Source organism: Rhincodon typus, chromosome 11 (assembly GCF_021869965.1).
Source record: "Rhincodon typus isolate 14 chromosome 11, sRhiTyp1.1, whole genome shotgun sequence".
In the NCBI taxonomy this organism is placed as follows: domain Eukaryota; kingdom Metazoa; phylum Chordata; class Chondrichthyes; order Orectolobiformes; family Rhincodontidae; genus Rhincodon; species Rhincodon typus.
Window position 1 is genome coordinate 34187472 of NC_063342.1, and position 22820 is coordinate 34210291.

Below are 22820 nucleotides of genomic sequence, written 5' to 3' on the forward strand. Positions count from 1 at the left end.
CTTCTTTCATTTAAAGAAAAGGGGTCGAGTGACAATCTGCATGAGTTTGCAACTCCTTGGAAAATCCGACCTATTGTTTGGCATTAATTATCACTCATCACACAGTTTTAAAAAAAAACTGCACCTGAATACATCAAATGTACTGTGTCTTTGTGGGTGATCAGTGAGCAAATCCCTTACATAGATGTTCATTGCATATGAACAATTATTCGGTCCCACAGACTTCCATATGGTTTGTTTTAAAGCCATGTCTGTAATAAACAGGGCATATAGCATCTTTCTTTGTGAATAACTCTTGGACCAGAGTCAGTCACCAAATTAAGGTGGTTTCTGATAAATTTAAATAATGCAAGCGTGCTTATCCACCCTGACATTCATACAGAAAGTTCAGCAAAATAAATCCAAAGAATAAATAGATTTAAAAGCAAATTAGGAATGTTTTTTTTATTGAAGATTTCCTTTGAAGAGGGTGAGATCATGTAAACAATATCATAATTGAAGAATGGGCTTTATTCACAGACAGCATCTCGTAAACCCCCATTTATTAAAACAAGTTCACGCATTTGAACAATTATCAGTAAATATGACCACTTACTAGGAACACAGCAGTTCCATTCATCTAATTGTTTAGACATCAATCGCCTAAAAACCTCTTCATTCAAGGTGACAACGGAAAGCAAAGACAACTAAACCTCTCATATCATCCTTTATTCCTCTGATCAATACTACACGTGTTGATTATTGCGATTATAAATGGCACTTGTCATATGGAGCAAAGCGCACACTTAGCTTGTGAAGTTGCTAAGTAGATGAAAAATACAACTTGCTTATGCAAAGAACATTAGCTCTTCAAAATATCCAAGTATACAAAATATAAAATATCTTAAATATTTAAACATTGCATGAAAAATAGAAACCGTATCAAAATAATTTCTTTAAATCCTTTCCCCATTCCCTCTTTGCTTTAGACTAATGAGATTTTAGTCCAATGGTACCCAGAGGATAAGCATATGCTTTGCCCAGCACAATCCGGTCCCTTAGAAGTTTAAATAAGACATAGTAATTACAAAACAGTATCAGAGCCAAGGAAAGTATATGGTTCCACTTTTCTGACCGAAGCAGAGAATACAATTGATACAGCACTACACTGCCTTCTATTAGGATGAGGAGATTCAGTATCCGTAATGGCTTATGGAACAAAAACTGTGAAAGAAAATGTGGAAAATAATTAATTCAACCAGCTGCATTACACTAATACAGAAGAACAAGATATAATGAAGAATTGGAGGAAAAAACCTAAGCTAACAAATGCTTGTGTCAATTTGTAAGTTCACAATTCACTTAACCAGAATTTAATTTAAAAACTAATTTATGGGATGTGGAAGTTACTGGCAAGGCAAGTGTTTATTGCCCAAACTTAACTGCTGTTAACTGATCTATTTGGTAGGCTTAGTAAAAAGTTCATATTCAATCACAATGGTGTGGGTCTGGACAGACAAGGTCAGGTAATTATGAAAAGAGATTAGATAGACTGGGGTTATTTTTCTTGGAGCAGAGGAGACCGAGGAGGGACATGATTGGAGGTGTATAAAATTAGAAAGTAGACAGGAAGGAACTTATCCCCTTTGTGGAGAGCTCAATGACCAGGGCAGACAGATTTAAGGCAACGAGTAAGAGGTTTAGAGAGGATGGCGGGAAAATCTTTTTCATTTAGGGGATGGAGGGAATTTGGAACTCTCTGTAAAGGGTGGAGAAGCAGAAACCCTCATTATATTTAAGTAGTAATTAGATGTACACTTGCAAAGCCAAGGCATACAAGGGTGTGAGCCAATTGCTGGAAAATGGTATTAGAATAGTTAGGTGATTCATAGTTGTGGTTTTGACTGGCACAGATTCAATGGACCGAAAGGAATATTCCATGTAAAAGACCTCTAAGACTATGACTCTATAACAGATTTCCTTTCCTAAAAGCACATTAATGAACCAGATACAACAGTCCGGCAGTTCTATTTTATTCCAGACTGAATTAACTGAATTTAAATTCCCAAGCTGCTATGCTGGGACGTGAACTAATCTCTGTGCATCATTAACTGAGACTTCTGGATTACTAGTTTATTAACATACCCCCATTGCCAGATAACAGTTATGATGCTAATTTTAAGAACACAACATAAACATGTAGTCTCTTTTAGCACAACAGACAGGGTTAGCATTTATTACGCATATCTAACTGCCAAAAAGTGGTGGCAGTGGTATACCTTCGTGAAACAACACTTTCCTGGTGGTGAAAATTGAACAATGACAAGGCACAAGCTAGGTGCAAGGGAACACTCGCTACTTCCCGCAATAAATATAGCTCCAACTAAAGATACTGGAACAACCAAGCAGCAAGTCATGCAATCTTCTTTGGCAGCATTTCCCAAACCTATGATATTTACGACTTCGATCAAGGGCAGCAAATGCATGGGAACAACAATTTCAAGATGCTGTGCGTCATGGTAAGAAATCAGCATCCCTTCTACCATCACAACTTCAAAGTCCTAGAACACACTACCTAACAGCACAATGAAACTTTCTTCATTACAATGACTGCAAGATCTTAAAAATTTGCATCACCACCATCTTCAAAATGTAAATAAATACTGGTTTTGTCTTTAACACCCATAATCAATGAACGATTTAGGAAAAAAAGTTGCTTTTTTATTACTCATCTCAGCAGTGAAGTAATTGATTTATGCCACGAAACAGTATTTAACAAGGTATCCCAGTAAGATCTAATATCAAGCTTCATTAATAAATGGTTACAGTGATTGAGATTAAGGAAACGAAGATCTACCTGAGTTGGTAGTAGAATGTTACATTGTAATGGAAGATAGCTCTTTCACTCTATGAATCCCTGGAGCGTCAGAGGCTGAGTGGTGACCTTATATAAAATCATGAGGGACATGGATAGAGTGAACAGCCAAGGTCTTTTCCCCAGAGTAGGGGAGCCCAAAACTAGATGGTAAAATTTTAAGGTGGGAGGGGAAAGATTTAAAAGGGACCTAAGGGGCAACTTTTTCACACAGAGGGTAGAATGTGTATGGAGCTGCAAGAGTAAGTGGTGGAGGCTGGTACAATTAAAACATTTGAAAAGGCATCTGGATGGATATATGAAATGGAAGGGATTAGAGCAATATGGACCAAATGCTGGCAAATGGGACGGGACTAGATTTATTTAGGATATCTGGTCGGCATGCACTCGTTGGACCGAAGGGTCTCTTTCCATACTGCACAGCTCTATGACTCTATGAATAGCTGAACAAAGGGGGAAAACAGGGATGACAGGGCAAAGGGAATTAAGATCTCCATGAACTGATTTCAACAGTACTTAAAATCGCAAATTAATGTATTGACTGTGTTCTGTGAACATTTGTTCTCATTGCAGTGTTAGGCATTTTAAGAATTAAAATGTTCTATTCCTCAACCATAAAAAAGGGAATGATTTCAAAGTAGCAAGAACTACTTACATAAAATCTGGCATGTGAAACATCAGAAGGCACTGCTACATTATAAGGTCCTACAGCTTTATAAAGGCAACGATTGTGTCGTACCAGCACACCTTGTGGCCAAATTGTGGTTTCAGACCATCTGAGAGGAAAATTAAAAACATTTAACATAACAGTGTAACAATGTCCCGGGAGTTTCCACTCGGGAGCAATCAATGATCTGGGCACAAATTGTATTGGGTTTGGCAAATGCTTTTTCCTTTTAACTTTTGTACACTTAGGTTTTGCAGTTACCAATATGCCCCTAAGAACCAGCACAACTGAGCAGAATTCTGAACTTTTAAAAACCTGTTTTAAAAAAAGTTATTCCTTTACATTCTTAAAAGATCATAATTTGCTGCAGTTTAATTAATACAGCTGAGAACTGGTTCGTCACGAAAAGAATTTTTAATCAATTTCTAGTAATTCAATTTTAAATAAACTATACAGAATTGTTTATTAATTATGAGTGTAGATATAACAGTTTTGGTATTGTTAAAACAGGTCAAAAGCTTTGAAAACTAGTGATCTTGTATAAAAAAAAATGACAACTTAAAAACTTTAAAAGCCTCCTTGACAACCTCCATACAAATACAAACAGAAACTCATCAGGTATTTAATTAGATCTGGTAAACGGCCAGTTGGCTGTGGAGGGCAAAATTCTAGTGTAAAATATTGTGAAAATTTGATCTGTACTGAGCAAGATTGCACTTGAAATTACACTATATTTTGTATTGGTTTGGCCAATTTCAGATGAATTGTACTGAAAGAAGAATGTAGCCTAGCCTTCCACTTTCCAAAATTCGTTTTCCTTCCACAATATCCCATCCACTTATTTCCTGGTTCTAATTTTTAAAAAAAACACTAATTTATACCATCTATTAGGAAAAAGTTAACTTTCTTTCTTCACAGATGTTATCAAACCTGAGTGTTTCCTGAATTTTCAGGTTGTTTCTCAGATTTCCAGCTAATTATTCTCAAGGTCCTTTAGATAAATAGAAATTAGAAATGTTATTTAGCTGATTAAACTTGTTAATTTAAGATTAAAAAGTAACCTTACTTTCTGTTGCCTGCCGGATATAAAATAAAGTTAAATTCCACTCTGCAATTATCCATTACGCTCTGGAGAATCAGTTAGTAAGTTAGTCATGGTTAGTATGTAATCAAAAGATTTTTATGATGTAACATAAGGCACAGGAGGAAGTATGAAACTTTCAGCCCAAACTGAAGTACATTGGATGCTGCCATACACTTTACATTTTAGCATAAATGCTAACGTAAGCAGGCAAGTTGATATATCCACCACGTATCTGTTCCTTAAACATTTTAATATGTTTACATAATTGTCAAATTCATGTGAAAAGGCTTGACTCACCAAGTTTATTTTAAAGTAGCCACTGACATTGGCTTTACTATTTAGATTATAGATACTAGACTATAATTGAGGTATTTTCTGACCAATTCATGTTTTCAATTAGTAAATGATACTTTTGATGGTTATCTAAGTGAAACTGAATGAAAATAACTTACATGTGCTGTGGCGTGTTACTGTAAGAACCATGTTCCATTTTCTGCCATTTCCCCAGATGAGCAGCTGATTTATGGAGTAGATCACAATATCTGGGTGGCAACAGCTGGCTCATCAGCATTACAAAGGCATTAACCCAAACCATTATGAGATGCTCACAAGACCATCGCATGTCATAGTACTGTGTACTCTGCAGGGGAGAGGTTTTAACATTAGTAATTCAAAAATAACTCTGAACAGCAAGAAAGGAAATAAAAGCATGAGTAGGCCTTTGGACCCCTCGAGATTGCTCCATCATTCAACTAGATTGCAGCTGATTTTCTACCTCAACACATTTTCCTGCACTATTTCCATATCCTTTTTTTTAAATTTAGCAATCACAAATTCCAGTCTTGTATATACTCCATAGTGGAGATACGCAGCCCTCTGGGTTAGAGAATTCCAAAGAATTCGGTGAAGAAGTTCCTGCTCCCCTCAATCCTAAATGACCTAAACCTTATTTGAAGGCTGTGCTACCTGGTTCTAAACTCCCCCAGCCAGGGGAAACATTCTCCTGCAACTACTCTATCAAGCCCTTTAAGAATTTTCTATGTTTCATTGAGATCACCTCTCATTCTAAATACACAGGACTTGCCCGATTCTTCCATAGTACAATCCCTTCATTCCAGGAGTTTGTCTGGTGGAACTCGGTTGTACTCTCTGGCACGTATACCATTCAAGGTGAGGAGGTCAAAACTATACACAATACTCTAGATATTCCAGGTGCAGCCTCTGCTGCAATTGTACAGACGTCTGTACTCCTGTACTCAAATCCTCTCGAAACAAAGGCTAATGTAGAACTTAGCTTCCCAATTGGCTAACATGCAGATGCAGCAAACAGTGAGTTTACTTAAATAGTTCAAGTTGAAACTTCAAGAACAAGAAATAGGAACAAGTGTAGGCTATTTGGTCCTCCAAGTCTGCCTTGTCATTCAAAAGTATTACTAACTTTCCACTACAACTCTTATCTCTAATCCTCAAATCCCTTAGTTTCTAACAACCTAACAATCTGATTTGATTGTACTCAACAACAAAAGCATTCTCTATCTCAGAGGGCTATGATTCACAACTCTGAAGGAATTCTATCTCAAACTTTATGACTGACCCCTTATTCTGAAACTATGACCAACCCCTTAGTTTTAGATTCCCGAGTCAGTGGAGTCATCGATCTACTTACACTGCCAATTGAATTTTGTGTGTTCCAATAAGGTCATTCCTCTAGTCTACTTAATCTCACCTCACAAGCACAATACCCACACCCAGGAATCAGTCTAGTGAATGTTTGTTGCACTCTCAGTTAAGCATAACTTTCCTTAGGTAAGAGGCCAAAATACACCCCAGTCAACTAACCCTTTTCATTCTCTAGCAAACCCAACGCAAGAATGTGCAATGCAATGAAAATCTGTAGCCTGTGGAACTATACTACAAATCAGTTTTTTCTTTGTGAGAATCAGATTAACAGCTTGGGGAAGAGATATACGGAGAAAATAGAAATTTAAAAATACAAAACCATCCCATTAGTATTCTTTTGAATCAACACACTAATTTATGGAAGTGCACACTATATATTGAGCCATGTAGCTGAATACCATAAAATGTAGGCATATTTGTTGCTCCCTTGTCATACAGGACTTTTCACAAAACATTTTACAGGCATCTATGTCACAAACTTCCAACTAATCTGCAGGCTTCTTGCTTTCTGGAGCCTGAAGTGGTGTGGGTGTCTGAGTTATTCTGCCCTTTAAGCAAGTTATTGTTTTGTAGTGATATTTCTAGATCTTTTGTCACTATTACAATAGCATGCACAGGACATCCTACATGAATTATTCTCAAGATTTCTTGGTCCTTATTTTTGTTTGTTTTATAAAAAAGTGAGAGCATATCCAAAGTAAAATTATATAATAAGATTTGGTAATTTAGTCTAAATTGGAATCACCAGGGTAATGGCATGAATGCAGAATACCGGACTAGCAAAACTTAATATTTATGTTTAGCTGCAATCCAAATGGCTTGTCAGACATGATTACAAAAATTCTGCTTTTGTTCAGGCCACATTTGCAGCAGTTGCTTGCCATCTACAGAGTATTTTCTGTACTCTAACTACAGTAACTCACCAATTGCACTGGTTCTATGAGATGCTTCACCCAGACAGCAAGATAGGTTTTTGTATAGAATTTGCATAGCACCCTCCCTGAAGCAGAAATACATGGGTTTATGTCCCATTCCATAATCCAGGCCTACATCTGTGGTGTTGTCAGAAAGAATGCTATACCATCAGAGATACATGATGAGATGCAAAACTGAGGCCCCAACTGCCCCCTTAGGTGGACATAAAAGATCCTATGATACGATTTTGACAGACTGCGGGGGAGTTCTCCATAATCTTGATAATATTCATCCCTCAACCAAAAAAAAAGTGTGGTCATTTTCACATTGCTGTAGCAGAACCTTTTCTGTTTGCACACTGACTGCCAAGTTTCCATATAACATGATTATACAGCGATTGGGGTACTTTTGATGTGAAGAATTTGGAGAATGCGGAGGCACCGAAAAACACTAAAGAAATAAAAAAGTATTTATCATCCTCTTGCTTTCTTGATAATTATTTCCTGGGAGTTCCAATCAGGCATTTAAAGATAGCAATTTAGCAATCTGCAATTCCGACTTGGGTTTGGGTTGGCTAGCATAAAAGTTGAATTTTGTGACAGGATTTTAACAGCTAATTTAAAAACATTAAACAAAGTCCCATGCTTAAACATTACAATGGCCTATATGCAGATGGAAAAGTAAATTACGAGCTGCAGAAAGAAAAGTTTGGATGTCCATTAGAAAAAGATCTACGTTTATGCATTTTCCCTAGCAGAGTTCATTAAAATTTTGAAGAGTAAATAGACAAAGTTAACTTTCAGTAGCCTGGCAATGAAATTGGGCCAGAAGCTCTATCTGACATAGGTGAAACTTGGCACGTTATAGGACAATGCTATGAGTAGGTGCATTTGGTTAAATCCAGCATCCCTTACTAATTGATTCCCAGTAGATGATATGAAACATCTGGTCTTCTCACTTCAGCAGGTACAATAACAAAAACTAATTGCTTGGTAGTATGGAAGTTAACCACTAAAAACAGACAAGAAGTCAAAGCTTTCTTCTTGTGCTCATTAATAACCAAAAGTCAACTGTTTTTGTTTCACATCCACGTTAATGATGGCCCAACCAATCAACAACCTCTTCTCATACTGTATAAATTGGTGTCCCTTTTTCCCTCCAAGTCGGTTTTGTGATCTAGTTCTGATCAGGGCAAGATAAAGAAGCTTCCATTTCTTGTCTCCTTCCAGTTACATGTGTTCAGGGAGAAAAAAAAAACACCTAGACAAACTCACCTTTACAAAACAAAGAGGCAAAAATGCTACATAGTAGGCACTGAACAGGGAATTGAAGAGAACCTCTTTTATCCTTTTATTAAAATCTGCTTTCAGACATTCAACCTCATTTCGTATTAGGTCTGGGGAGAGAGGGCAAGTGTGAGCAGGGATGGATGTTGGGTTATTGAACTGTTCTCTGAATGATTCTCGGAGCAGTGTGAAGAAGTCCTTTGGCCTGACCATGACTGTTTCCAACTGGTCATTTAACAGGAAGCCACATTCAGCTGGTAAAGGTTGAGTCCTATTTTCCTGGTGGAAACAACACAGTGGCACGTAAACACCAAATCTGAAAAGGAAGTGAAGAAGCCAGTATCAGTAACCGAAATTGCAAATATAATGGCAATCCTGTTAAAAATAGATATTGGTAAATCTGGAGAAAATAAACAGATTGAACAAATTCAATTAGCCCATTGTACAATCATTACTGTGCATGATTTAGAGCCTGTCCCATTGGCATTGCAACACCAACAAACACATTTCAAAGTACAAACTACATATTTAAACAACTTTGGCCCAGATTACTCTTTCATTTTATAGTTGTCTGCGTTTACTCAACCTATATATAATACTGAATGGCTGTTGCTTTGGATTGATGTCCACAACAGGTTTGAAACAAGCTAAAAAACCACCTCTGTGCTGAATTTAAAATATTAGGTCACTGTTCTTGTAAAGTACAGTCCAAGAAATAAGAAAGTTTATAAATTTCAATCAGGAAGAAAGCACCTTTCAGTACAACTGCCTTCCATAGATTATCTTTCCCTTCAAAAATCTGTTCGATGTGCTAGATTTTATTTCACTATTGATGCTTTTACAGGGTGTGGGCATTGCTGGCAAAGTCAGCATTTTCTCCTTCTCCCTAATACCCATGAGAAGGTGTTGAACTGTCTTCTTGAACCACTTAAGTCCATCTGATGCAGGTGTATCGGTGTTGTGAGGAAAGGAGTTCCAGGATTTCTTTTTCCTTTATTCATTCACAGGATGAGGGCGTCATTGGCTAGGCAACATTTATTGCCCATCCCAAATTGCCCAGAGGGCAGTTAAGAGTCAATCACATTGCTGTGGGTCTGGAGTCACATCTAGGCCAGACCAGGTAAGGATGGCAGTTTCCTTCCTTAAAAGGACATTAGTGAACCAGATGAATTTTTCCAACAATCGACAATGGATTCGCAGTCATCATTAGATTCTTAATTCCAGATATTTTATGGAATTCAAATTCCACCATCTGCCATGGCAGGATTCAAACCTGGGTCCCCAGAACATTATCTGGGTCTCTGGATTAACAGTCCAGCGACAATACCACTAGGCCATTGCCTCCCTGAATTCACATAAAAAAACAGCAATTTTTTTTTATTCATTTACAGAATATGGGAATCACTGGCTAGGTCGGCAGTTGCTCATTTCGGTTTTGGCATACAGGCAGGCCTTGGCTACTTAATCTTTGTTTTCTTTCTGAGTCACAAGCAAAACACAAATTCACCAGCTTTCTAAACATGAAGTCTGTATTACTGTCAAGTTCTGCACAAGGCAATTGATTTGAACAATTTCACAGCAAGTTACAGCTCCAATTTAATTTTAATCATAGGACCATACAGTGTAGAAGAGGACAGGTTATTCAGCCCATCAGACTTTTGTCAGCTCTTCAGTCAATCTATTCAATTCTTCCTATTCTCTTGTATTTTCCCCACATGCCTACGAAATTTCCCTTTTTAACTACATATCCAAACAATATTTGAGACAGACCATTGAATCTGCTTCCAATACCCTTTAAGCATGTACCCGGATCATAACTCACTACGTAAAAAGTCTCATTGCAACAAGCCCCTGACAGATTCTATTATTATGAATCCATTTTACCATCTTGTGAGATGATGGTTTTCACCATGGTGCTCAACTCCTAAATTTTGCTAATTATCGTCTTGTTCTTGACCCAGTCAGTGAAAACACTTTCTCCCTACTTTGTCGAAATGTTGATAATCTCCTCATGTACTGAGTTCCTTACATCCTTATTAAAGAGTATTAATCTTCTGGAACAATATTTCAGGTGAGGCCTTACCAGGGGTTTGTATATATTTCACAAAAACCTTGCTACTGAACTGGAACATAGAACATAGAATGTAGAACAGTACAGCACAGTACAGGCCCTTCGGCTCACAATGTTGTGCCCACCTATTATCCTACTCTAAGATCAAACTGCTCTGCATACCCTACATTTTACTTTCATCCATGTGCCTACCCAAGAGTCACTTGCATGTCCCTAATGTATTTGACTCCACCACCACCGCCGGCAGTGCATTCCACGTGCCCACCACTCTCTGTGTAAAGAATCTACCTCTGATATCTCCCCTATACCTTCCTTCAATCACCTTAAAATTATGTCCCCTCGTAATAGTCATTTCTGCCCTGGTAAAAAGTCTCTGGCTATCCACTCTATCTATGCCTCTCATCAGAGGGAGGGGCCTTGTGAGACAGCATCCTCTAATTCAGCGACAAAACACGAGCCAGGGGGCAGCTGGGAAAGTGAACTAATATATTCAGGCATTGGCTAAACCCGAAACACTACACGTGCAGTGTCTCTCACCCATCCTCCTCCTCTAACCAATAAAAAAGACTGTGCGGAGGGTCGTTAAAGAAAAAAAGGCTTACCTTATCTCTTTTGGCAATTTAGAGTAGAGGGGATGAAAGCTAGGGCAGTTGCATGCTCCTCTTGTAAGATGTGGGAGGTAAGGATCACTAATAGTGTCCCTTCTGACTTCACCTGCAAGAAGTGCACCCAACTCCAGCTCCTCACAGACCATGTTAGGGAGCTGGAACTGGAGCTGGAGCTGGAGCTGGAGCTGGATGAACTCCGGATCATTCGGGAAGCTGAGGGGGTGATCGATAGGAGTTATAGGGAGGCTGTCACACCCAAGTTACAGGATAAAGGTAGCTGGGTGACCATCAGGAGAGGAAACGGGAATAGGCAGATAGTGCAGGGCTCCCCTGTGGCTGTCTCCTTCAATAATAAATATACCACTTCGGGTACTATTGTGGCGGGGGGAACCTACCAGAGGAAAGCCATAGCGGCCAGGTCTCTGGCACTAAGCCTGGCTCTGTGGCTCAGAAGGGATTGGGGAAGAATGGGACAGCGATAGTGATAGGAGATTCAATGGTTAGGGGAACAGACAGGAGATTCTGTTGTCCCGAGCGAGACATCCAGATGGTATGTTCCCTCCCGGTTGCCACGGTCAGGGATGTCTCCGATCGAGTCTACAGGATTTTTAAGGGGGAGGGTGAGCAGCCAGAAGTCGTGGTACACATTGGTACCAAAGGCATAGCTAGGAAAAGGGATGAGGACCTGAAAAGTGAATATAAGGAGTTAGGTTGGAAGCCAAAAGGCAGGATGAGCACAGTGTAATCTCAGGATTACTACCGGTGCCATGGGCTAATGAGGCTAGGAACAGAGAGCGAGTACAGCTGAACACATGGCTATGGAGCTGGTGTAGGAGGAAGGGCTTCAGATATGTGGATCATTGAGATACCTTCTGGGGAAGGTGGGACCTGTACAAGAAGGACGGGTTGCACCTGAACTGGAGGGCCATCAATATCCTGGATGGGAGGTTTGTTAGAGCTCTTTGGGAGGGTTTAAACTAGTTTGGCAGGGGGATCGGGAACCAGAGCTATGGATCAGAGGATGGGGTAGCTGGTGTACAGGCAGATACAGCATGTAGAGTCTGTGAGGAAGAATAGACAGTTGTTAGGGCAAAGTGGCAGTCAGTGCAACAGGTTGAAGTGTGTCTAATTTAAACGCAAGAAGTGTCAGGAATAAGGGTGAAAAACTTAGAGCATGGATCAGTACTTGGAGCTACGATGTTGTGTCCATTACAAAGATAACACAGGAGCAGGAACGGTTGTTGGATGTTCCAGGGTTTAGATGTTTCAAAATAAATAGGGAGGGAGGTAAAAGAGGTGGGGGAGTGGTATTGCTAATCAGGGATGGTATCGCAGCTGCAGAAAGGGAAGTCGTCAAGGAGGGTTTGTCTACTGAGTCAGTATGGGTGAAAGTCAGAAACAGGAAAGGAGAAGTCACTTTATTGGGAGTTTTCTATAGACCCCCCAGTAGCAACAGACACTGAGGAACGGATTGGGAGACAGATTGTGGAAAGGTGTAGAAGTAATAGGGGTGTTGTTGTCATGAGTGGCTTCAACTTCCCTAATATAGACTGGAACCTCCTAAGTGCAAATAGTCTGGATGGAGCAGATTTTGTTAGGTGTGTCCAGGAAGGATTTTTGACTCAATATGTAGATAGGCCAACTAGAGGGGAGGCCATATTGGATTTGGTGCTTGGCAACGAGCCAGGCCAGGTGTCAGATCTCTTGGTGGGACAGCATTTCGGTGACAGTGATCACAACTCCCTGACCTTTACTGTAGTCATGGAGAGGGATAGGAGCAGATGGTATGCGAAAGTATTTAATTGGGGAGGGGGAATTACAATGCTAATAGGGAAGGACTGCAGAGCATAAATTGGGAACAGATGTTCTCAGGGAAATGCACGACAGAAATGTGGAGGTTGTTCGGGGAGCACTTCCTACAAGTACTGGATAGGTTTGTCCCACGGAGGCAAGGAAGGGATGGTAAGGTGAAGGAACCTTGGATGACAAGACAGGTGGAACATCTAGTCAAAAGGAACGAGGAAGCTTACTTAAGGTTGAGGAAACAAGGATCGGATAGGGTTGCAGAGGACTACAAGGTTGCCAGGAAGGAATTGAAGAATGGACTTAGGAGAGCTAGAAGAGGATACGAAAAAGCCTTGGCGGGTAGGATTAAAGAAAACCCCAAGGCATTCTATGCTTATGGGAGGAACAAGAGGATCGCCAGAGGGAGGGTAGGGCCAATCAGGGATAGTGGCCAGAACTTGTGCACAGATTCGGAGGAGGTAGGGGAGGTCCTTAATGAATACTTTGCTTCAGTATTCACCAGTGAGAGGGACTTTGACATTTGAGAGGACAGCGTGAAACAGGCTGATATGCTCGAACAGGTTGATGTTAGGAAGGATGATGTGCTAGAAATTTTGAAAAACATAAGGATAGATAAGTCCCCTGGGCCAGACAGGATATATCCAAGGTTGGTACGGGAAGCGAGAGAAGAGACTGCTTTGCCTTTGGCGATGTTCTTTGCGTCCTCACTGTCCACTGAGTAGTACCGGATGATTGGAAGGTGGCAAATGTTATTCCCTTGTTCAAGAAAGGGAATAGGGATAATCCTGGGAATTACAGACCAGTCAGTCTCACTTCTGTGGTGGGCAAATTATTGGAGAGGATTCTGAGAGATAGTATTTATTATTATTTGGAAAAGCACAGTTTGATTAGAAATAGTCAGTATGGCTTTGAGAGGGGCAGGTCATGTCTCACAAGCCTTATTGAATTCTTTGAGGATGTGACAAAACACATTGAAGAAGGTCAAGCAGTGGATGTGGTGTATATGGATTTTAGCAAGGCATTTGATAAGGTTCCCCATGGTAGGCTCATTCAGAAAGTTAGGAGGCATGGGATTCAGGGAAATTTGGCTGTCTGGATACAGAATTGGCTGTCCAATAGAAGACAGAGGGTGGTAGCAGACGGAAAGTATTTAGCTTGGAGCTCGGTGACCAGTGGTGTTCTGCAGGGATCTGTTCTGGGACCTCTGCTCTTTGGGATCTTTATAAATGACTTGGATGAGGAAGTGGAAGGGTGGGTTAGTAAGTTTGCTGTTGTCACGAAGGTTGGTGGAGTTGTGGATAGTGTGGAGAGCTGTTATAGGCTGCAACGGGACATTGACAGGATACAGAGCTGGGCAAAGAAGAGGCAGATGGCATTCAACCCGGAAAAGTGTGAAATGATTCATTTTGGAAGGTCGAATTTGAATGCAGAATACAGGGTTAATGGCAGGATTCTTGGCAATGTGAAGGTACAGAGGGATCTTGGGGTCCATGTCCATAGGTCCCTCAAAAGTTGCTATCCAACTCTAGACCTCTAAGAAAGCGAATGATCTGACTTTATTTTTAAGAAAAAAAACAATTACGCTACTTCATCCCATCATGACATTGTAAGCACCGTCTCGTGAGGATTTGTATCTAACCCATGAATGGATTTCAGAGGACCAGAGTTAGTTGAAGCACTCATTGTAATTTTTAACATGATTTTTAGAAAGTAGCTGAAAGATTTAAAAACAGAAATTTATGAACTATTTAGAAGAAATGACAAACATAAAAAGCATTTCTCCTCATAGCAAGCAGTGAAAAAAACATGAAAGATACTTACGGGTATCCGAGGAAAAGAAGATTTAGTACAGAATGATTCCTAATAAGATTGACAAGTGTCCAGCAGAGTACCCAGCCACACAATGTTAGAAGTACCAAACGAGCCGCTATCAACAAAGTGTACCACACTATAGAGGTTGTACTCGTTTGAGACGCCTGCAAGAAAGAATTATATTAATTGGCTAGATTTAAAACTTGAATCATTTGTAGATCAAGTAATTAAAGAAAATTTTACTCCAATTAACAGGAAATCAGTTTAATCAGTTTTACACACAAAGTCTGCAGATGGATACTGTTGGAATGCCCACGCAAGTAGTACTATTTCTTGGAAGTCAGGCCACGTACAGGATAAAATCACAAGTTAATGATCATGAACATTATCAGCAGCATTTTTATCTCCAAATAAAACCAACAAGAAACCAAAACGGTAGAATTGGAGTAGGCACTTCAATGGGATGCAAGTATCTTCTGTGAAAAAAAAAACATTCTGACATATGGAAATATCAGTTAATAGGAAACTCAAATTCAATGTTTATAATTTCAGAACTGCACTAAAAAATAGAAAATTAAAACAGTGATACATTACTTTATTGATGATACTTAACATATTAGAAATAATCTGGTTGTAGTACCCACGCATGCCATCATGAAGGTCATCTAATAAACTGTAAAGATTTCCAAATTAAAATGAAAAAATATAACACTTGATCTATGTCACTAGCTTTCAATTTTTTTTTTAAAAAAGAAGCTTCTACCAGGCATGCACATAGTTCACTACCACAAGATAGTCAGAAGAAGTTTTTAGATGATAAATACGTCCACATACTAAACTTACCTCTGAAACAAGGGTCCAAACCAGTCTTCGGGCCAACATGATAGTAATAAATGCCGCCAAGTGATAGTCAATCAGATGAAAGCTCTTTAAGAAAAAAAATGTTAAATATTAAGCAAAATGATTGCTCCTTATTATACAAAAACACTTGCACAGATCGTATTTCTGCCTTAATGACCCAATTTCAATTATTGACATCAAGATACAAAAACAACAATACTCCAATGTTTATGGCAATAAAGCCCTAGGAGGATACAAGGAGACATTTCAGAGATGTCTGAACTGGTCCTTCATCCCCCTTGATTCAGGAGGAGCCACTAGACTACAAAAACTCAAAATAGAGAAGCAGCTTGTAGAAGGCACTGAGAAAGATACTTTTGTCAGGAGCATGCAGATGTCAAGACTTGGGAGTCAGCGGACCTCCCGAAGTAACTATCTATCTATCTGCTTCAAACATCTCCTGGTGGAGTCTGCAATACACACATTGGACTCATTAGCCATATTATACTGAACCAAAGTGGAGTAAGTCATCCACGATCCCGTCTAAGATGAAGATAAGTTTACAAGGATTATTAGCCCCAATAGTCTTTGTGCTGATAGCAGACGAGCCAGAAGTCCTCACAATCATTTTATGAAATGCAATTAAGGTGGATAAGTCCCCTGGGCCCAATGATATCTAGCATAGGTTATTGAGAGGGGCAAGAGAGGAGATTGCTGGGGCCTTGACCAAGATCTTTGGATCCTCACTAGCCACTGGAGACGTCGTGGAGGAAGGGTGAGTAGCTAATGTTGCTGCTCTGTTCAAGAAGGGAAATAGGGATAATCCAGGAAACTACAAACCAGTGAGTCTCACATTGGTGGTTGGGAAGCGAATTGAGAAAATTCTTAGGGATAGAATTTACACACATTTGGAAAAGCATGGCCTAATTAGGGACAGTCAGCATGGCTTTGTGCAGGGCAGGTCATGTCTTACTAATTTGATTGAATTTTGAAGTGGTGACAAAGGTGATCAATGAGGGTACAGCAGTGGATATTTTTACATGGATTTTAATAAGGCTTTCAACAAGGTCCCTCATGGTAGACTCAATGAGAAGATTAAGATGCATGGGATCCACAGCGACTTGGCAGTGTAGATTCAGAATTGGCTTGCCCATAGAAAATGGAGGGTATTGATAGAAGGGCGTCTTTTCCAGCCTAGAGATCCGTGACTAGTGGTGCTCCGCAGGGATCCGTACTGGGACCTCTGCTGTTTGTGATATATATAAATGACTTGGATGAAAATGTAGATGGGTGGGTTAGTAAATTTGCGGACAAAGACTGTTGGAGTTGTGGATAGTGTAGAAGGTTGTCAAAGATACAGGATATAGCTCAGTTGCAGATATGGGTGGAGAAATGGCAGATGGAGTTTAATCCAGGTAAAAGTGAGGTGCTGCACTTTTGGAGTGCAAATGTTAAGGAAAAGTACACAGTTAATGGCAGAAATCTCAACAGCATTGATGGACAGAAGGATCCTGGGGTTCAAGTCCATAGCTCCCTGAAAGTGGCCATGCCAGTAGATAGGGAGGTAAAAGTAGCGTACGGCATGCTTGACTTTATCGGCTATGTATAGAGTACAAGAGTCAGGATGTCATGTTGCAGCTTTATAAGACTTTGGTTAGGCTACATTTAGAGTATTGCATTCAATTCTAGCCACCACATTACAGGAAAGATGTGGAGGCTTTGGAGAGGGTGCAGAAGAGGTTTACCAGGATGCTGCCTAGATTGGAGAGTATAAGCTATAGGGAGAGGCTAGAAAAACTTGGGTTGTTTTCTCTTGAGTGGCAGAGGCTGAGGGGAGACTTGATAGAGGTCTGTAAGATTAGGAGATGCCTAGACAGGGTTGACGGTCAGAACCTTTTTCCTAGAGTTGGAATGTCTAATACTAGGGGGTATGCATTTAAGGTTAGAGGGGGAATGTCCAGGGGAGACAAGAGGGGCAAGGATTTTTTTTTAAACACAGAGTGGTAGGAGTCTAGAATTCACTGCTGGTGTGGTGGTGGAGGCAGATACAATAGGGACATTTAAGAGACTTTCAGATAAGCACATGAATATGCAAGGAATGGAGGGATATGGACCAATGGCAGGCAGAAGGGATTATTTCATTTGGCATCATGTTTGACACAACATTGTAGGCTGAAGGGTCTGTTCCTGTGCTGTACAGTTCTATGTTCTATGTTCAATCTACGGACCAAAGCCAGCCAATAAGTAGCTGATTGGATATTTATTCAAGCTACAGAACTGCATGAATAAGAATATTTAATTCAATGCAATACAGGTGCTTTGCATCAAAACTCCTGTGTAGAGCAGTCAGTTAAATTAATTGATGAGGCAATGTGGGATTAAAATGAATGCCTTTAAAATGAACTTCAGCATCAAGAGGACTTGGAGGTTTCTAAGCAGAGGACTTTTCTCTGCTGTTTCAGAATGTGTGAATGATTACCACTAGTACTTATTTACAACCCTAGTGATCAGGGAAACACCAAAATATGGTTGCACATAATTTGGTCAAATTTAGGAGTGAAGTAAACACAGCTGAAATTCCCTCAAATTTGGAGTAAAAGAACTTCAGCTGTCGAGATTTCAAACATTGCTGAAACACACTAAAGTGAAATACTAAACTGGGAAACTGCTTAAAAATAATCTGTAGATTATAGCATGCATTTAAATGGAAGAGAACTATACTTCAAAACAAAGAAAAATCCACATCCAGCGCAATTACAAATTCCCTACTCCAGATTTAGACCATCAAACTGTTGCTTGCAACATCTGAATGTTCTGTACATCCTCATTAGATTTGTGTGTCAGACATTCATGGTTTAAGCAGGCAACCCAAATTTGTCTTTTTTTTTAAAAAATTCATTCACAGGATGAGGGCATCACTGCCTAGCCCAGCATGTACTGCCTTTCCTAATTGCCCCCAGAAGGCATTGCTGTGGGTCACATGTGGATCAAACCAGGTAAGGGCAGCAGTTTTCTTCCCTAAATGACATATTTGAATCAGATAGGCTTTTCCAACAATTAACAATGGATTCATGGATATCATTAGACTCTTAATTCCACCATCTGCCATAGAGAGATTCAAACCCAGGTCTCCAGAACATTACCTGGATCTCTGCATTAACAGTCTAGTGGTAATACCACCAGGCTATCGCCTCCCCATCAATCCATCTGGCAAATTAGTTGCCAAAGTACATGTGCGGTAACAGTGGAATCAACTCCCAGAATACAAGCTTTTTACTCAGTGATAAGATTCATAATCTATGTTTTAATACTACAGACAAGTTTAAAGTCATATTAAATGCAATGATTTAAAAGAAAATCGTTCAGTCCGGATGTTCTGCTGTGAATTCAATAAAAGTATTCTAGAAGAGCAAGTCAAGCAAGTATATTGTCTCTTATTTAAAAATACCCAATAACTGAAGGCCATAATGGTGAATTTAGGGAGAGTCAGTAGCATATTAGTCATGTCACTGAATTCAGAGACACAGACTAATGCTCTGGGGACACTGGGTTCAAATCTCATATGAAATTCAATTAATATATTTGGAATATAGAAGCTAATTAAAGTAATGATGATCATGAAGCTACCACTGATTGCCACAAAAACCCATCTGGTTCACTTATGTCCTTTAGGGATGGAAATCTGCCATTCTTCAGACCAACCCACAACGTGGTCGTCTCCCAACCGCCCTGAAATGGCTGAGTAATCCACTCGCTTCAAGACACAATTATGGATGGGCAACAAATGCTGGCTTTACCAAATTTACCTTAAAAGGCTTTATAAAAAATATTAAAAGAAGAAAATGATGGTTATGTCTGAACCAAGAAGGATTTACAACATTTCTGTACAGGTAAACAGTATTATTACATCTTTAAGTTGATCAAAAAAAAAGTCCAAATTTTCTATAGGACCATTTAGCTGGAAACATGTTGTTCTTTTGCCTATTGATATTTACTGTTGTCAGCCCTTATATTTAAGTTAAAAAATAGAAATATCATGTTTTTGATAAGCATATGAACAGATCAATGTTTTGTTAAATTTAAAGGGAGGTTCATTTGCAAATTTGATGTCAAATTATTGTGGAATACAAGATCTGAAGAAAAAAACCCATCCTGAAGTAGCCTTCGTTAGTTATATCCGCGTTTTTAAGTTAAATTGAATGAGACAGCCTTTTTAATAAAAACGACTGATTTGAAATTTGATACTACTCAATGCTTCAAATGCAACACCTGTATTAGCAATATATGAAACATAGCACAATGCAAGTAACAGCAGAAGCTGTCCTTACCATCAGTAGTAAGTGGAAAATTAATTTATGAAATTTATCTATAGGAGTTAATATATATTATTACTTTTATAGTTTACTGCTATACAAGGCTGAAGTCCTATGCAAAATCCATTTTGTTTTGGTGAATTGTTTTTCTAAACCTAGTGAATCAGGGATACCATACTTAGCAATGTATTACTTTTGTACTTTTTCTTCTACAGAAGTTGGTGTAGAGAAAAAATTTTTTATATAGTCACAGAAGAAGAGATTACTCTTAGAAGAGTAATCTTCCATTTTATCGCACCCTCAATTCCTGCAGCCCAAGAACAATTATAGACAGATTTGTATTGCTTGTAAAAACTGTATTAAGACTCCCTGTGTTCAATTCACTTGGATTCATAGCCAATGAGAGAAATTATTGAACCATCATTTAGATATTGCAATGGCCAATGCACTTATGGGATGATAGTCCTTTTAAAGAACTAGGTTTCTTTGGGGAAGGATTTCTTGTAAAGCACCTTGTTTCCACTAACTAATCATGTGACCAAATTGTATGGAATAAACAATAAATAGCAAAGAATCCACATGATGTTAATTATAGGGTGAGTCAATGGTGTGTTTGGCTGAGTTTCAGTCTTTGGTTTCAAACAGTTTTGCTGCAAGAAACTGCTTTTGTGTACAGCTCATTTGGTATGCTGGATCCTGAGTAAAAGAGTGGAGAACATTTGATAATTGAATAACTCTAACAGAGAGTTTAACTTCTGGAATTGCTAGGCTGAGAAAGATTTTAGATGCAAGAGTCTAGAATTAAAGAATTACAGAAACAGAGTGGGTCAGAAATCACACAACACTGGGTTATAGTCCAACGAGTTTTTTCGAAAACACAAGCTCTCCGAGCCTCGTTCTTTCTTCAGCTGTTAGTGAGAGAAGTTGTATCAGACACAGAATTTATAAGTAAAAGATCAAAAAGAGTCACACCACTGATGAGGATGTAAAAATCAAACCTAAGGTGCTGTTAAATCTTTAAATCAGTCAGAACTTTTTAACTGATTAATATGTAAATGTAAATTCCTGAATTCATTTCAAGTTACTGTCCTGAGAGAACTAAAGGTTTTATTAGTGTAAAGAAGAGGTGACATTTTAGGTCAGACAATGCATGTTAGGTGCGAGGCCTTGTCAAAAATTTGTGTGTGTTTTGGTTTGGAGTCAGACTGGTTTGACTGTTCTTCTTCACACTGATAAAACCTTTAGTTGTCTCAGGACAGTGACTGGAAAGGAATTCGAGAATTTACATTTTAATCAATTAAAACCTTCCAACTGATTGGAGATTTAACAGCATCTTTGGATAGCACCTACAGAGGATAGTGTCAGATTGTGAGGGTGTCAGTAAGTGTAAGATTATGCATTTTACAGGAAGAGGAACAGTTTAATATTATTTAAATGAAGAAAGACCACAGAATGATGTAGCACTGAAGGATTTGGCAGTTATCATCCACAAATCATTGCATGTTAGCTGATGAGTGAATTGGGTAATACAGAAAGCAAAATGGAATGGTGGCCTTTATTTCAAAATAGGGAAATCTTTCTGAAACTGTACCAAGCACCAGCTAGACCACAGCTGGAATACTGTGAACAGTTTTGGTCCCTTTAATTAAGCAAAGATATACCAGCATTGGAGGCGGTCTTGAGAAGGTTCAGTAAGCTGATTCCAGGAATGGAGGGATTTTCTTGTGAGGAGAGATAAAGGACGTTGGGCTTGTAATCACTGGAGTTGTCTCTCAGGGGAAGAGGCTTGCCAGGGTAGATGCAGAGAGGTTATTTCCTTTGTGAAAGAGTCTAGGACCAGAGGGCATCATCTCATAGTGAGAGGTCACCCATTTAAGACGGAGCAGCTGAGATTGGACATTAAAAATATTCAAGACTGAGATAGACAACTTTTTAAGCTGTAAAGCAATTAAGGGTGGCAGGGAAAAGGCAGATATGAGATATTGTATTATGATTCTCTTTACTAACTCACAAGCGTACTGTTTACTATCCCACGTTTCCATTCATTCATAGAACTGCTTTAAACTAAACACACCTTCCAACCCATTACTGCTTCTTTACACCTTTCAATTCTTATCAACCCCATGCTGCAAGCAGTGTTTAGAGCTGCTTCTGTATCAAAGGCTACCCCTGAATAAGAGTTAAATACCTTAACCTACAATACCATTCCTACCATCGTGTCTCCATAACTTAATTTGTAACTGTGGAAAGATTATGCTATTAATTAAACCTTAGCAACCATCTCTCAGGACCTGAATAGTATGCAGAACAAACAAACAAACTCCATTAGTATGTACTTTTAAATACATATTAAATAGGGCCGCAACCCCTTTAAGAAACTTACTATCAAAACAGCGATTCCGTGAACCTGATTGGATGAATGTGTAAGAACTGTCAAAATTGGCAATAGTAAATGAAATCTCATGATCCAGCTGCAGGAGATCAGTTTAATATCCTCTATACTTTGCTTTAGTACATGTATAATTTCCCATTTATTTAAATCATATAGGTTGAGTATTTTTACTAACGTTACTAACTTTAAAGACAAGCTCAGACCAGATAGACATTCTAATCCCATTAAGAGTAATAGCCAGCATTTAGCAACCGCTTAAACCATCTCCTGCTTCCCCAGGACAGATGTCATGCAAACTTGTGTACAATAAATACAACTATATGACACCATAATGCTAAAATTTTAGTGTATGTAAAAACTGTGTATAAAAGAGGCTACCGTAAAACTGTACTTTGGATTTCACCTCGAACTGTGTTACAGCAGATGTTCAATAAAGACACTATTTTCGCCACTCACCATCTCAGTCGTTATCGAGCACGATCCCACACAGGA

The 22820-nt window shown here is 39.1% G+C and overlaps 1 protein-coding gene across 10 annotated transcripts in view; it reads right to left on the reverse strand.

The window, feature by feature from the left end:
- Positions 1-417: 417 nt before the first annotated feature.
- Positions 418-22820, reverse strand: part of tmem39a (transmembrane protein 39A) — a 59585-nt gene continuing 37182 nt past the window's right edge. For all 10 annotated transcript variants that reach the window (XM_048602853.1, XM_048602852.1, XM_048602857.1 and 7 more), the window contains 6 exons: positions 15627-15710; positions 14793-14947; positions 8475-8802; positions 5058-5245; positions 3510-3630; positions 418-1203 (listed from right to left, as the gene is read on the reverse strand). In XM_048602853.1, coding sequence (XP_048458810.1) covers positions 970-1203; positions 3510-3630; positions 5058-5245; positions 8475-8802; positions 14793-14947; positions 15627-15710 — 1110 coding nt within the window. In that variant the 3' untranslated portion in view covers positions 418-969. The remainder of the gene's footprint in view (positions 1204-3509; positions 3631-5057; positions 5246-8474; positions 8803-14792; positions 14948-15626; positions 15711-22820) is intronic.